The sequence below is a fragment of the Micropterus dolomieu genome, linkage group LG15, assembly GCF_021292245.1.
Source record: "Micropterus dolomieu isolate WLL.071019.BEF.003 ecotype Adirondacks linkage group LG15, ASM2129224v1, whole genome shotgun sequence".
NCBI lineage: Eukaryota > Metazoa > Chordata > Actinopteri > Centrarchiformes > Centrarchidae > Micropterus > Micropterus dolomieu.
The window spans coordinates 73,739-88,981 of NC_060164.1; the positions used below are offsets into that span (position 1 = coordinate 73,739).

A 15,243-nucleotide genomic window follows, 5' to 3' on the forward strand; every position below is an offset into this window, starting at 1 on the left:
TGCATGATAATTAAAGTTTTGGAGTTCCATTGATCAGTCCAATGACCAAATGCATTTTTTATATTCACTCTTACATGGTCCTTCCTCAAGTCAAGTCCTCAGCCATTCCTCACTGTGAGCTGATGTGGTGTGGTGTGTGATGCTGTTGCACTTCCGGCTTGTTGCCAGCAGAGGCCCATAAAGATCACAGATGAAATCTTCACTGTGCTGTTGTGTAGGCAGTTCACACTTGGTGAACCGCACACTCCTCTCTTCCTTTCTTCCATTCTATTTCTCTTTCATTTTCTGCTTTCCTATTCTTTGTCCTCCTTTCTTCCCTTTCCCTCTCTTCTACAAGTCTAGCCTTTCTTCCTTTTCCATAGTACCTTGTAATTATCTGCCTCTTGTTTGTTTTTGTGATTTCTTTTGTTATTTTGTGGTTCTCAGAGTGGGCTCTGGAGACCCCCAGGAGTCATTGAAGGGGTTCCAGGAGATCCCCAGCAAAAAGGGAAATCATTTATTTTCACTATAATTCTATTCATAAGTAACACAATGACAGAATGTATGACTATTTTGGTCATTGGTTTCATAAACTTTATGTAATAAAACATCTAAATGTAAAACTCGTAACAAATTGGGGTCCGGGGTCTAATTTGTGTCAGTTCAGGGGTCCTTGATGTGAAAAAGTTTGAAAACCACTGCTATAAACTATACCCCCGCCTCAGAGCTGCTAAGGCAACCACAATTTCCCATGACTGCAAATGCAGGAAGAACTGTTCTAACTGTCAGAGGTTTCATCGAGCATTTCTGGCTGAACATGCATTTTTCTGGTAAGTCTGATCAGATGGCGGTCAGTGTTTCTCCTTGGTGACGAGTTCCATGCAACATCTAAGACGTCGTGCTTTTACAGAAGTGCTGGCTCAGATGCTTCGTCACTCCTGACGTTACCTGGCACTCGTGACTCGAAGCTCTTCCTCCGTCAGCAGCCTGGAACTTTGTGGGATTTCCTTTGAAATCTGCTGACTTGTGTTCAGTACAAAGAGGCCCACATTCTAGCAGTAAAGGATTAAGGTTAACTAGCTAATGAGTGGCTTGCATATGCACACACATTTATGGTCATTGTGTTGAGACCTAACCTTATGCAGCTGAACAATGGAGCACTGGTCTAACATTTTATCCATACAGCAAACACTGATCCCAGAGTTCCTTTCAAACTGAATTCAGTTACCTTTATTATGAAAACAAGAACATTGTATTTTATATATGCAATTGTGTACTGATATTACACAGCAATTGGCAAACAGACCCTACTGGCAGCAGATATGCCAAATGTAGAATAAATTAATTCCAACAGGTTTTCTACACATCATATCAAGAATCGCAGACAGCTCCTCCCATTCCATACAGTCTGGTTGTACAATATTTATTTTCAGTTGTTACATTTTCCAAGTGTTACATGTTGGGCAACAAACTTCGCTGTCTTCAGCCATAAATTTAATGCAGAGATAAAGAGTCAAGACTATCCCAATAACGTATTGAACACAGAACTGGTGAGTCAGATATGAGATAATATATACATAATGTTTATGTACATATACTGTTGCACTAGACTTTAGATGCTGGACTGTGAGACACTGCTGTGCAGAGGTTGGTGAGAAAAATAAAAACCAATGGGGACAGACACATGCTGACACAAACAGCAAAATAATCAATGAAGGAAAAGAGAAACATACAAACAGGAACCTTAATGAAACTGATCCATTTACCAACCCCGCACTAGGAATGCAGAGAGACAGACACATTCTGTCACACACACACACACACACACACACACACACACACACACACAGAGGGCCAAATAAAAGAGTAGTTTCTGAGAGGTCTGAGATAAGGGGCGTTGGGGGGTCAGGGTCAAATGATCACCTATCTGTAGAATTTGTCATCAATAACAGGACAGTATGACAAGAAGGATGCTTTATTTGTTTTTGGTAGTGCGGCTATATTATGTACAGTACAAATACAGGCAACTTCATCTTGTTCTCACACAGACATGTTTAGAATCATGTCTTCCCTGTCCTGTCCGGTTGTGGTGGGGCTTTGATGGGACACAGTGGAGTTTGAGGGGAATGGCGTCCAGGCTGACAGGCCTGCAGAGAGAGAGGGGGGGCCGTCAAAGTGGAAGTGGTTTCTCTCAGCAGCAGCCTCCTGACGAAGGCTTGACAGTAGTGCCGGGGGTAAGCTTCACATTGGGCTTATCCCCTCCCCCGGCTGTGGCACCGGGGCCCATCCTCTTCTTGATTTCAGCAGCCATGGTCATGAAGGCCTGCTCCACATTGGTAGCGTTCTTGGCGCTGGTTTCCAAGAATGGGATGCCCAGAGAGTCTGCAAACTCCTGGACACAATGGAGAAGGGACAGAGGACAGGAGTTTGTCTTAACTTCTTTATTTTTGCATCAGTGCACCACAAACTCTCATGAAATGGCAGAGAAATAAATAAGATACTAAACACTACATGACATAACAGGGGCAGCAGGGTGTGTGCAGATGAGAAGGAGCTGGTACACAAAAAAAGATGTGATGTCGGGTGTATGCAGGACAAAACAAAGCTAAAAGGTAAACACTGCTGGATACCAGTGGAAGAGTTCAGTGCGAAGTGTGTGGCGAGCGTGTTGGAGAGAGGAACAGAGAGGTGGTTTTTCTGTAGCCCAGGACCGGCAGGTGTGCCGGTCCTTGGAGCGCAGTCAGGTTAGCGGTAAACCGTGAATGTTCAATGAGCTACAGCTCGTCAGAAAATAAAATACAGCTTCTTGAGAACATGAGAAGCAGAGTTCAGAGTTGTGTTTACCAGCAGAGTGTGCTGATGTGACGATTACAGCCCTGAAGCTAGCTACAACTTCAGCCTGGAGCAGTAAAGAAGGCTCGCTTGTACTTCCTGACCACAGCCCGGAAGGTGAGCTGTTTGTTACACAGGCGCTGTTGTAAATAATGAATCACTGATTTTGGGTCTGCTGCATCCTCACAGTGGAGCTCTTATTCATTCTTTGTACTAAAAGAGTTTAAATCCTTACGGCCCATAGAATAATGAACAGAAAGGAAATAAGCGCCCTTCTTCCACTGATTCTTGCTGGAGGACCCAATGACACTTGTTGTCGTGGATACCGACACATCAGTGGGCTTAACGGAGATGATGTCACACAGCTTTGTCCTGTTGGCTGTAGGGCTGAAACAATTCATCGATTACTAAAATTAAATATTCTTTGCATCGATGCTTCGTTTAATCCATTTAACTTTACAGCACAGTGTTTCGCAGGGACATTTATTACTGTCGCACATAGCGTTCACGCTGTGAACATGACGTGATTATGATGGAGCTGTTTGCAAAGTGCAGAAAGAGAGAGAAAACAGGAGGGACAAAGAAGAAAGTGTCCAAAGTCTGGGATTATTTCAAGCTAAAGAAAACAACAACTCTGTAATGTTACAGTCCGTCCACCGTAAAACAAAACGTATGTCGCCTTGGCAACAGCACGACGGCAGCTGAACAAAAAGGTGTTCTGCCAGCGGACCACAGACAAGGTAACAGTAACAGCAACTTTAGCATTTAGCTGAAATCATGATTAATTGTTGAGTTGGAGCCAAAGTAAGCTGCAGTCCTCAGCTGAAAATGTGCACACGTCCGTTTGTTCTCCTGGTTGGGCCGTGAGTTTGGGTTGTAACCTCGCAGTCAGGAGTTAACTGGGTGTTGGGGAGCTGCACCTTGGTATAACTTGTATAGCACTCGGGTAATGTTTGTGTTGGTAAAGCAGCTGTCTGGTTGTTGGTCTGATGTTTGCTGTATGACACACTATGAATTTCCGAAAGGACGAATAAATATCGACGTACACCGCTGAGCATTACCGTGTGGGGAGGGGGTGTTACAAACTGCTGGAAAAATGAAGGGGGTTGTCACGTTGTAGATAACATGTACTGTAGATGCCTACAATAACGGCATACACTACAATGCATCAGCTCAATACAGCATCTGTAATACCGTGATACCACCCTACCGTGAAAGGCTCCCTCCAGACCCTCAGCTGGGACTGCTATTTGAGTTTCTAGTTTTAAGGGTAACCCATCGAAGGCCTCTTTCAATAATCTCCTACATGTCACAATTTTGCGTAGACACTAACTCTCTGCATGTAAGGGAAGGATTCAGAACACAAAGAAGCATGAAAAGGTCTATATGCTAGAGCTTCTGTGAGTGGGAGTAAACCCCCAGGTGCCTTACCTTTGCTGTTGTGTAATCCACCACCTTCTTTGTCGTCAGGTCACACTTGTTCCCAACCAATAGCTTGTTGACATTTTCACTGGCATAGCGGTCGATCTCCTGTAGCCACTGTTTGACATTGTTGAAGGACTCCTGAGTCAGAAAACAGGTAAACATTAGCACTGAGCTAAATCTGCTACAGGAGATGGGCAGCTTCCACAATGCCAAATTTAAGACTTTTTAATGCAATATGCAGGTAATTGTAAGACCGGTGTGCACTGAAAAGAAAGAAAATCAGAAAACATAAGGAATGACATAAGGACTGCTTGTGGTAGAGCGCCCATGGAGTTTTGGTGCAGGGACCACACACACAATAAGCTTTCTAAGCTACCATAAGGTTGCATGTATGGACCGTATTAATCAAACAGTGGGAGACACCATGGAGCAGAGTGTCAGGGTCTAGACAATTGGCTCCTTTACACCTGAATGCTATCAAATTGCTTTTGATGTTAATGTTTTTTTAGGTCTCGACAGATTATTTACAGTACATCATGTGGTATCAGTCAATATCCAACTGCTGAGAGTAAGTGGACGATTCTCGTGAAAACAAAGCCTGAGGCCCTCCCTAAGAGCAGATGTATTCCTGGCCAAATATAGACCTGACGTCAAGACGCCATATTTCTAGTGCAGATCTTGACAGCACACAATGTTTCAGCAGTCAAATAGCTGTTGTGTAAAACGTCCAATATGACCAGCATTTGAAATTCATACAGTGAGGACTCCATTGAGGAAGAGGAAGAAAGCCTGATTTCCCTCATCACATAGCAGATAAGCAATGATCTGAGTAAGGTGAACACCAGGCATCAGATTCTGCCGGGCCACTTTAGTAGACAGACAGTAGGAAGTTCCATCATTACTTAACAAATGAACAACAATCTGTATCAAGTAAGTAAGTAAGTATAAATGAGTAAAACTATGAGATCTAATAGTTATGAAATTGTGTTGCATTATACTAACCTGGTCTGTGACATCATACACTACAATGATACCATGAGCACCTCTGTAGTAGCTGGATGTGATGGTACGAAACCTCTCCTGACCCGCTGTATCCCACTGTCAAAGGAAAAGGATGAACTCCGTTAGTGACTGGCTTTGAACTGACAGTGACAAAAACAAAAGCAACACAGTTTAAACAGCTTTTAAAGGTCAGTACAAATTTTGGCACTAACATGTTTCACCCAAAATAAACATCTTTAAATTGGACCATTCATTGGGCAACACTGCAACAGAAATTCATGTATTTAGTGCTTGCAAATACAATTTCATTCATATTCTGCAGCTAAAGCCATGGTAACAGCACCTTCATGCATTCGTGGTTTATCTCATTTCTCCACATGCATGTTGCTGTTTATTTTAAAAAAGTAAAGCAGCAGGTTACTTACAATCTGAAGTTTAATGGTCTTTCCATCTAGTTCTATGGTTCGTATTTTGAAGTCCACACCAATAGTGCTAATGTAACTTTCTGTGTATGTGTCATCCTGCAGAGAGAAACAGTCAGAGTTAGAGGGCTCACACATCCTGTTCACTTCCTGCTTCACCAGCATTAACTCACTAATGAATGAATGAGTTGCCGGCAAGTTAACTGCAAACAGGTTAACCTCTGTATTTTTCAACCTGGACTCTATTTTCTTATGTTTCTGGGTCTATGTGACTAATTAGGACAAGTTTTTGAAACTGGTCCAGTATTGAGTGAGCATGCTGGAGCTGCCAGCAGTGAAAGAGGTCTGCAATATAATTCTAGAGGACAATCGCACCCTGTCAAAGTATGTCCAGTAAAGTGCTTGTTTTTGACACTTACAGGCTCAGATTGTTATTACAAGTGTCTGGCAACATTATGGAAAGGATCCCAATAGAGAGACCTAAAGAGTAATATAATTTTTCTTTAACAAGAAGCAGCCACCATTTGCTCTCGTCAAAGGCACAAGACTCTATTGTTTGAAAGAATCACTTTTTTACATTGCACCCCTGTTTCGCTGCAGCCCACTGCAGTGCACTCGCTGGAGCAATTTCAAAATGTTTTGTCCACCTAAGTCACAGACACAAAAACATGGGAAAATAAAGTCCAGTTAGAAAAATACCAAGTTACCCTTGAGGTATGCACATGTAAGGTTTATATCCTATCTATAATAACTTAGTTTCTTATTGCCTTAATAAGGAACACAGTTAAAATAGCTAAAATATATTGTTGTTCACGAGGACAGTTTTAAAGAGTCTGCATGAAATCACTACATAGTGAAACTTAAAAATATTGTCAGACTGAATCCTGCTGAAGGGGAAATGGAGTTCACATAAACATGCTGTATGTGCAATTTTGGTGAAACTTACTGCAAATCGGAGAAGAAGGCAAGACTTTCCAACACCAGAGTCACCAATCAGGAGCAGCTTGAATAAATAGTCACTGGGAGGAGAAAAGAAATTTATTGTTAACCAAGCGAGTTAGTAACAGATTACCCATTTCAATAAATCTCTGCTGCGGTAAGTCTAATACAAATCATCACACTGCTTCTTCATAGTATATTTATATCAAAAACATTCTAGCTCGGTCACATTTAGATGCAAATCTGCTCATCAGCATGAGCATAATCACATCATTGGGCAGAGGGGCTGAAAGGCCTGCATTTTACAAGGAAACATTCAGGACAATGAACCCTGCTGAGCTCAGGCACATCTTCAGAAGGGCGCGCAGGAAGTCGGCCAATCGCCTGACAGAACATATGAAGCCATCTGAAAGGAGCGGGGAAAACAGAAGAGAAGCCACATGCTGTACCTCTGCACTCTACTCCAGGTCTGTTTAGTTTGGTCTTATACATGTTTACTGAGCTGACATAACGGCTCAATAGCTCAAACTATTGAGTAGGAACTTCACCTGGATTTTCACCACAGGAATCTACTTCCAGTTTTGGCTTCTGGCCCACAGCCCCCTCCCTCAAAAGTCCCTGCTCCTCGAGTGGTACTTTCCAGTGACCCAGACAAAAGTATGGAGGTGGAGTTAGCAGTACTGAAGACCAGACTTGTGTACAGCATGTACTAAGACACATGGTAAACACTATTTATTTATTAGCAAGTGCTAATAAAGCGCTTTGTGGATTTCTGTCATTTGTAACTGCAGTGCTGACATGGTGACGCTGCCGTAATCAGCACAGTTCACCAGGAAAGATGCAAACTTCCAGAGAAAAAGAAGAAGAAAAAAAAAAAGAAGAGCTGTATCGTTGGCTGGACCGCAGCCTGGGGGGGTGCAACTGTGTTTCCGCGGGAAACATCTTTGCCATACCGCAAAAATAATCACTAAGGAAGATAAATGTGCTTTTCCCTGCTGTTCCGGGTTTTAATATAGTTTCATTTCACCAGCGGGTGAATACCACTGCAAATGGCAGTCAGCGTTTGTGAACAGCTGATGTTATATTTGATTTTATGTCTTGCTGTTTGTTTCCTGTGGAAATCAACACATCAGCTTTAATGTTGTATTTGATGTGATGTTGAACAAACATTTTTTTTTTAGGAAATATGCTTTAATGTGATAACTGTCATTTTCTTCCATTATGTAATATTTAGAACTATAAAAATATGTGGCTTATAAAAGGTGTTAGTTTGAGCCAGTTGAAGGCACAGTACACGTGCGCACGTGATCAGGATGGGACCACCTCCGCCTCGTTCTGAGTCAGGAAACAGTCTGGATATGACTGACAAAATCTCAGTTTTCATTCTCAGAGAGTATTGTGGCATAGGGTAGGACATTCTACTATTACACCGAGACTATCCAGCCCAATGACACGTCTAAAATACACCCTGCACCACTTACAATTATATTGGCAATATAAATACTGGTAATAACCCAAAACTAGCAGTCAAAGTATGCTAACCAAAGTAGCAACTAAATTCTCCCACATCAGCAGTGTGGCAGTCTGCGTATTATCCTGCCTCCCCAGACCGTCTCAGTTCCTCTCCTTCTTGTTATAATACATGCCATTCATTCCCTCTTCATTACAACAATACCAAGCTGACCATAAACAATCTTGAGTCCAAATTAAGTAAAGAGTCAACTTTGTTACCTTACTCAATGCAACATGTGACCCAAAATTCAGCGTGGTATTCAGCATACTGAATTATACTCTACACCATTATGTGGAGAAAGATAATCTTGGACGTTGCTTAAGAGTTTTTAGTCTATAACAAAGAAATGACTCATCAGTCATCAGTGATCGAGCAGTCAGCTGAGGGGGACGTTGATGAAACGTCACTACTTAAGAGTTATGACCAGATTAAAAACGACTACGATGTGTTTAGATTTGTAGTAGTGGAACAGCGTGGCAGGACAAGTTGTACAGTCCACTCATGTGAACATTTGTGTGAACATTTGTGAATGGAAAGACAAAGACACAGAGGAAGCTTAAGTGCCTGATTGCTCAACGCTTCTGTGGTGAAATCGAAGGCTTGTCCTGTGGCATGTGACCTACACATGACTGAGAGGCTGTGGAGGGGCTGCTTCGACACTACTGGACTGACAACTGAGTCATGCTCAACACTAGGTATTGCCTAAAACCCATTACCTGAACGTAAACACTGTATGACTGCTGCTACAGTATCTGTTTGCCAAGGAAATAAATAACGTTAGCCTATCACAAAGACACACACAGTTAACCACCGGCAACAGGGTAAAAGATGCAACTGTTAAGTTAGTCTTTCCAAAGAAAATAATTTTGGCAGCCTCTTGTTGTCGCGTTAAATTCATTAAGGTTTTATTTATTTAATTACATAACGTTAATTCTAGCTGATGTCGCTGACAATGGCGTCTTTTAGCTAAAACAACTGTCGAGCACAAAGAGAGGAGGCTCGCGTTACATTTTAACATTATAGTAAGCTAACGTTAGCTATCTAAATTCAACAAGGCACCTTTGTCCTGTATTTAACAAGTTAACAGCTACATATCAGCGAGAAACGCACCGAACCGAAACCAGAGTCACTGGTAACGTTAAAGCTAACTTAACGTTACTGCCACTGGCCCAACAGCTCGCTAACAATATTAATATGTTTATAAGGAACACTTTGTTGTTCGTTAAATATACCTGTGTTCACAGTAACGTTGTCTCAGGCTAATATGGGCACTGACTGGGCTAACGTTAATGTCAGCTGATGTTAGCCGCTAACTTAGCTCAACTGTCAGTATTTAGTTGTTTGCCAACGCTTCACTTCTTAGCACATAGCTAACCTTAGCTAGCTGGCCAAAATGTAACGCAACCTTCTCAAGTTATGATACTTACTATTCGGGATTCATTGTTGACTCGTTGTATAGTGTATTCCCCCTCGTGAAACGTCGTCTGTCACTGTCTGCAGATAAACAGCGCTGTTAAGGTATGAAAACGGGAGCGGTGGCTAGCTTACACTGCTCCCAAGACCACGGCCGGCTAACGTTAGTTGTTTCTCGGTAAAAATCCAAAATGGCTGCAACTCCAACAAGGAAACAGCTAACATTAGCCAGCTGGACAGGAACGGTAGGAATAACACAAAATAGGTGGCTTGGTTTTATGGATGCGTTGTCAGACTGTTAACTCGTTCTAAAGCCGCAAGTCTAAAGCGAATAAACAGGGAATATTGTAGCTGTCTGGCTAACCGTCCCCTTTCTCTCCCTCTAGCTGAGTGTGTGCTGTTACCGCAACAGCGAACTGTCAAGCCCTGGGAGGGATTACGTCATTTAGTGAAACGTGGCAAAGAGGAGTCAGCTAGTGCCCCAAGTCAATCCAACGTTACATACAATACACAACTTCCGAAAAAATACTTCAGCATAACCCTCAACCACGTGTTCTTTGTACAAATTGCGTGTGCTCAACGGCGAGGCTTTTATTTACAGACATTATTATTTCCGGTCACATCCCAGTTACACCTGACCAACTTCACACATCAACCCTCAGTGGGTTAGATTACCAGCCAGTTCCTATGTACACTATGAGTTTCTGTGGATTGCCTCCAAAATAGACACATCGATTGACCTATTTTCCCTAACAGTATTAATTACTGTAAATGAAATACCACATTAGAAATGATCATTATATTGTAATAGGCCTACATCACAAATAAGTTTCACAGTCATCCTGAAACTTCTGTCCTGAGCTCATGTGCATGTCATGAGTGGTGTGCGTCATCACCATAGACTGTATGGTTAGGAAGTAGGTGCGAACAGAACAGTTCATGTCAGCACCTGTACACATGTAGGCTGAGTCATGAGTCAGACAGCTTATCTGCACTGGCAAACAACTTTCATGATCGAAGGGCAAACAAACTTTCTTATGGTAAAAATGTTGGTTCTTGGACCGTGACCACTGTGGCAGAGGAGAGGATAGATGTAGATATGTTGGGACAGTGTAGTAATACGCATAACAAATCATCCCTGCCTTGAGTTGAAGAGAGGAAAGTAGGAGAGGAGAAAAGAGAGCAGGAGAGGGAACACTGGAAGAGGAGGGGAGCGACCTTTGACCTGTAACGGTACAACTTTCTCAACTAAGTTAAATATACATTGATAAAATAAAAAGATAATGACTAAATACACACATATATTTTTACAAACCCCCATCCCAGTATTCCCCCCCTCTAGTCACAACATGAATCAAAGATCTCTCTTTGCTCTGTCCTCCTGATCTCAAATCTGCCAGTTTCATCAGTCCAGCACTTACGAGGATTCTCTGCATGCTGACAGAGTTGGGCATCCTGCATGGACTAGGTTACAGAACAGAGGTTCCTCCCTTCATTACTGTACAGTTGAGAACAGTTTCTCCTGAAATGTAAAACAGTGATGGTCAACTCCGTACCACCCAGTTCCAGGAGAAACAGGTGTTTGTCATAGCCCAGGTTCTTCACTCTGTTTAAGGAGCAGAGGCTGTTCCAGTCCACAGCTGCTGTTTGTGGTTCGTAGGCAAAACGCTGTAATGTCACTGTGGAGGTCAATCAGCCCCTGTCCACCTTCTGTTACAGGTAAGAACAGGACAGCAGGTCTGGACCATCTCTTCTCTACATTATGTCAAAATCGGTTTCACTCGTCCCTTCCTTTTTGTCTTCCCCCACTTCCTCTCTGGGTTTGAATAATCCAATCAGTAAGCCTCATTATCCCCTCTTTTTGTTACATGAATGCAGGATCCAACCTATCCCGCTCCATGACCTCTGCCTCTACCTTTCCACCTGTGACACTGACGGCCATGTCAACTTTAACTATACTTGACACCACTGACATCAAGACTCCATCTGGAAACATCAGCAGCTACTTTCCCTCATAAATGGCCATTAACCTAAAATTGAGTTTATGCCAATTGTCTTTGAAACTAGTCCGACCTGATTGACCTGTCAGGGTAGTAACCTCTCCACTTTCCTTTAAATATACACACAGACCGCACACAAAATGGCAAATACAGAGACAGGATTTTAAACAATCTGATTTATTCAATGATTGAATTTTACAATAAAGTGAAAAGTTTGAGCATTTTGGGGTTGTTAAGGCTTTTTAGAGGATATGTTCACCCAAATGACAACAAAACTGGAGTGGATTTATCAAGCCATGTTACATTTGTCCAATTTTGTCTCTAGGGGCCACAGTATACTTTAGGAAGGAAATAGAAGTTTTAAAACAAGTGACAAAAAGAGATTATCAACTAAATTCCATCCACCTCCATTGTACTGTGGTGGAGGCGGAGATCTCACAGACAGATTTTTTTCAGACTGGGGTGGCTGTGGCTCAGAAGAGAGAGCGGGTCCTCCGCTAATCAGAAGGTCGGTGGTTTGATCCCCGGCCCCTCCTCTGTGTGAATGGTAGTTCCTTTGTGATGAGCAGTTGGCTCGGTCATCAGTGTATAACTGTGTTTGAATGGGGTAATTGTGTCATGAAGTGTAAAGCACTTTGAGTGTTTAGGAGACTACCACTAGAGAGAAAATGTCTTCTTTGTAATTTGGGTGAACTGAAGTATAACATACATGTATAACAAACAGCACTGACATCAGTAAGGACAGATGAAAATGTGTTTTAAGGCTGTGTGTTATGTTGGAAATGTGGATAGTGACCCCGTTCTGTACCGTATAATCACTTTCTTTAACCAGCTGATAAGAAAACGTCTTTGATCCCTGTGAGAAACTCAGGTTGTGAAATCATGGCCATGTCCTACAGTACAGTACATGGTGTGTGACTCACTGTTCACCTCCCTTCAAGAGTGAACACAGGCCAGACTCCGAGCTGTTCATGTCCTCCAACACTAACTGAACTGTCATCACAGCAGTGTGTCATCACAGTAATTATCCACTTACCAAAATTTTTTTTTTTAATTTGTAAATGTTGCATTAATGAACTTCCATTAGAATGTCAATTATTAATTCCATGTTCTTATTCAGACTTTAAAATTTGTCAACTTTCAACTACTGTTTTGTTATTCCCCTTGAGCCCACACACATCTAATCCTTCAGTTTATCAGGGAAATTCACATTCAAAATCACCACATTTGGAGATACATGGTTTTCACAGGATGTCTGAACGCTGTCATACAAATGTCGTTAGTAAAGAGTACAATATTCCCCTCTGAGAGGTAGGAGTAGAAATTGAAAGTTGCATAAAATGGAAGAATGGAATTAAGTAACGTATAAGAAGTCGATACTGGTCAATCAGAGCTCCTGCTGCTGCTCTGTGGACTCTTAAGTTCATGTCAGGTGCTTACACACATTTTAAAGGAATTTAGGCCCATTTTTAAATGAAAGCAAACTTAAAAAGCAAGGTGTGACTGTGAACCCAGCAGACCAACTGGACCAGCTGGAATATAGTTTCATTTAAAACCCTGTCTGTCTAAGATTCTCTTTGAGATTCCAGTTGAAAAAAATAATAATTATTCATGTACCACCGCCAAACATTACAAGTGATAGAAAGAGTGATCAGAGGACAGTACATTTGACTAGAAAAAGCAGTGCAATATGAAAGGTTAATTGAATATGAGTGTAACAGATTGTATTAGATGCACTTTGAGGCTCAGTTTAGACACTGAACTGCTCCTGAACGTTTTCTTCATTAAACGTCTTCAAAATCTCTGGACATCATTCTCTCCATTACAAAAACATCATGTATTAGCATACATACCCATCTAATACACACGATGCTAACATGTTTAAAAAACATTGGTTGAGCTTTTTGTGAAACATTAACCTGAGCCTTGCATTAAAAACCAGAACTGTTGGAAGAAAGTAGAGAAAAAATAATAAATAAGTGAAATAAGTCATGTGCTTGTACACAAGACACGTCCTGCAGTCTGTTCACAAAGCGGACCCCTGGTCCTCTTCTCTGTTCTGCTGGACTGGACTGGGCTGGGTCAGGCTGTCCATGGCAGACAGGATGGAGGAGAAAAGGTGTTCAGCGTGGGTCTCCAGAGCTCCGGACTGCCTCTCAATCAACAGCAGGGCATCTCGTAAAACTGGAAACGAGGAGACAGAATGTCAAAGGATTTAGAGGGGAAATGATGAGATGAATGTGGAAGATTACTTTTCAGTTTTTAATGTATGCATGTTACAAACTGACGTGGAGACGTGGTGTTGATGCAGCTGAGGAGAAGCTGTCCAGTGTGCAGAACACAGGAGGTCAGGGGCTGGTGGCCGCTCACTTCTCTCTGAAAACTCTGACGAGACGACATCACATTGTACTTTCAGCAACAGAGTGTGCATGAAGTGGGTAACAGGCTTTTTGAAGATATAAAGTGGGGCTGTTTGTTGAGGAAACACCTGATCTACTGGTTGTGTCCCTGATTATTTTAAAACGGCTTGCGTGAACCCACTTTTAAAGAAACCTGGTTTAAGCCCTCCCTGGATAAATGATAGCATTCGCATCCTAAAAAGGGAATGCAGGAAAGCAGAGCGCAGATGGAAAAAATCCAGTCTCCAAGTCCATTACCTCAGTCTGAAGGATTTATCAATTAACTACAATAACATGGTTAAGGATGCGAGAACACACTATTTTTCTGAACTCATTACTACACATAAACACAATCCCAGGTTTCTGTTTAAGACTGTGGATCAGCTGGTAAACCCAACCCCTCCTTGTGCCTCAGCTGGAAGTAATGATGTGAACTGTGAATTGTTTTTATCTTATTTTACCAATAAGGTGGTGTCAATCAGAGCCTCTATTACCCCCGCAGCCTCTTACTCAGAGGTTCCTCACCAGCAACAAGAGAGTTTTAACCAGTTTTATCCCATCGACTTGTCTGAGCTTTTAAAAACAGTATCACAAATGAGAGTGTCCTCCAGCCCACTTGATGTAATACCTACAAAGTTTTTACTGAAAGTAATGGATTCTGTTGGGCCCCATTTGATCTCTGTTTTCAACAGCTCCCTATCTACTGGTTGTGTCCCTGATTATTTTAAAACGGCTTGTGTAAACCCACTTTTAAAGAAACCTGGTTTACATCCCTCCCTCCATCAAAATTTTAGACCAATTTCAAAACTGCCTTTTATTGCAAAGATTCTAGAAAGAATTGTGTCCAAACAGCTGCTCACTGTGCTGGAAAATAACAAAATATTTGAAAAGTTTCAGTCTGGTTTCAGGAAGTACCACAGTACTGAGACTTCCCTGCTTAGAGTCACCAATGACCTTTTAATGTCTGCTGATGAAGGCATGTGCTCAGTCCTTGTACTCCTGGACTTTAGCGCTGCTTTTGACACCATTGATCACAACATCATGTTAGACAGACTGAGGCACTGGGTGGGGATCTCTGGTACTGCTCTAGAATGGTTTTCATCCTACCTGTCAAATAGGTAAGTTTTGCGTGTCTGTAAACAACTATGTCTCCTCGTTCTGTCCAGTCAAATATGGTGTGCCTCAGGGGTCGGTCTTAGGACCCATTTTGTTTTCCTTGTATCTGCTTCCCCTTGGACATATTATCCATAAACATGGCATTTCTTTTCATATTTATGCTGATGACACAAATGTACTTGCCCGTCAGATCCACAGACCCT

General features: G+C 42.0%; 2 protein-coding genes and 1 long non-coding RNA gene across 3 annotated transcripts; 1 reads left to right on the forward strand and 2 right to left on the reverse strand.

Annotated features, from left to right (window-relative positions):
• Positions 1-1,182: 1,182 nt before the first annotated feature.
• LOC123984116 (ras-related protein ORAB-1-like) lies at positions 1,183-9,964 on the reverse strand. The gene is made up of 6 exons (XM_046070811.1): positions 9,540-9,964; positions 6,607-6,679; positions 5,664-5,759; positions 5,239-5,334; positions 4,243-4,374; positions 1,183-2,371 (listed from the first exon to the last, which is right to left on the reverse strand). Exons 1-6 carry the CDS (start codon positions 9,551-9,553, stop codon positions 2,171-2,173), a joined length of 612 nt encoding a protein of 203 aa, XP_045926767.1. The 5' UTR covers positions 9,554-9,964; the 3' UTR covers positions 1,183-2,170.
• LOC123984120 lies at positions 8,574-11,749 on the forward strand. The gene is made up of 3 exons (XR_006828364.1): positions 8,574-8,807; positions 11,141-11,244; positions 11,404-11,749. It is a non-coding gene; the product is annotated as an uncharacterized LOC123984120 (long non-coding RNA).
• LOC123984119 (centrosomal protein of 68 kDa-like) lies at positions 11,684-13,910 on the reverse strand (the record flags this gene model as incomplete). Its single annotated transcript, XM_046070813.1, is given in 2 exon segments — positions 11,684-13,709; positions 13,814-13,910. Coding segments are annotated over 2 exon segments (255 nt in total), but the record flags the coding sequence as incomplete, so codon positions are not given.
• Between the last annotated feature and the right edge of the window lie 1,333 nt (positions 13,911-15,243).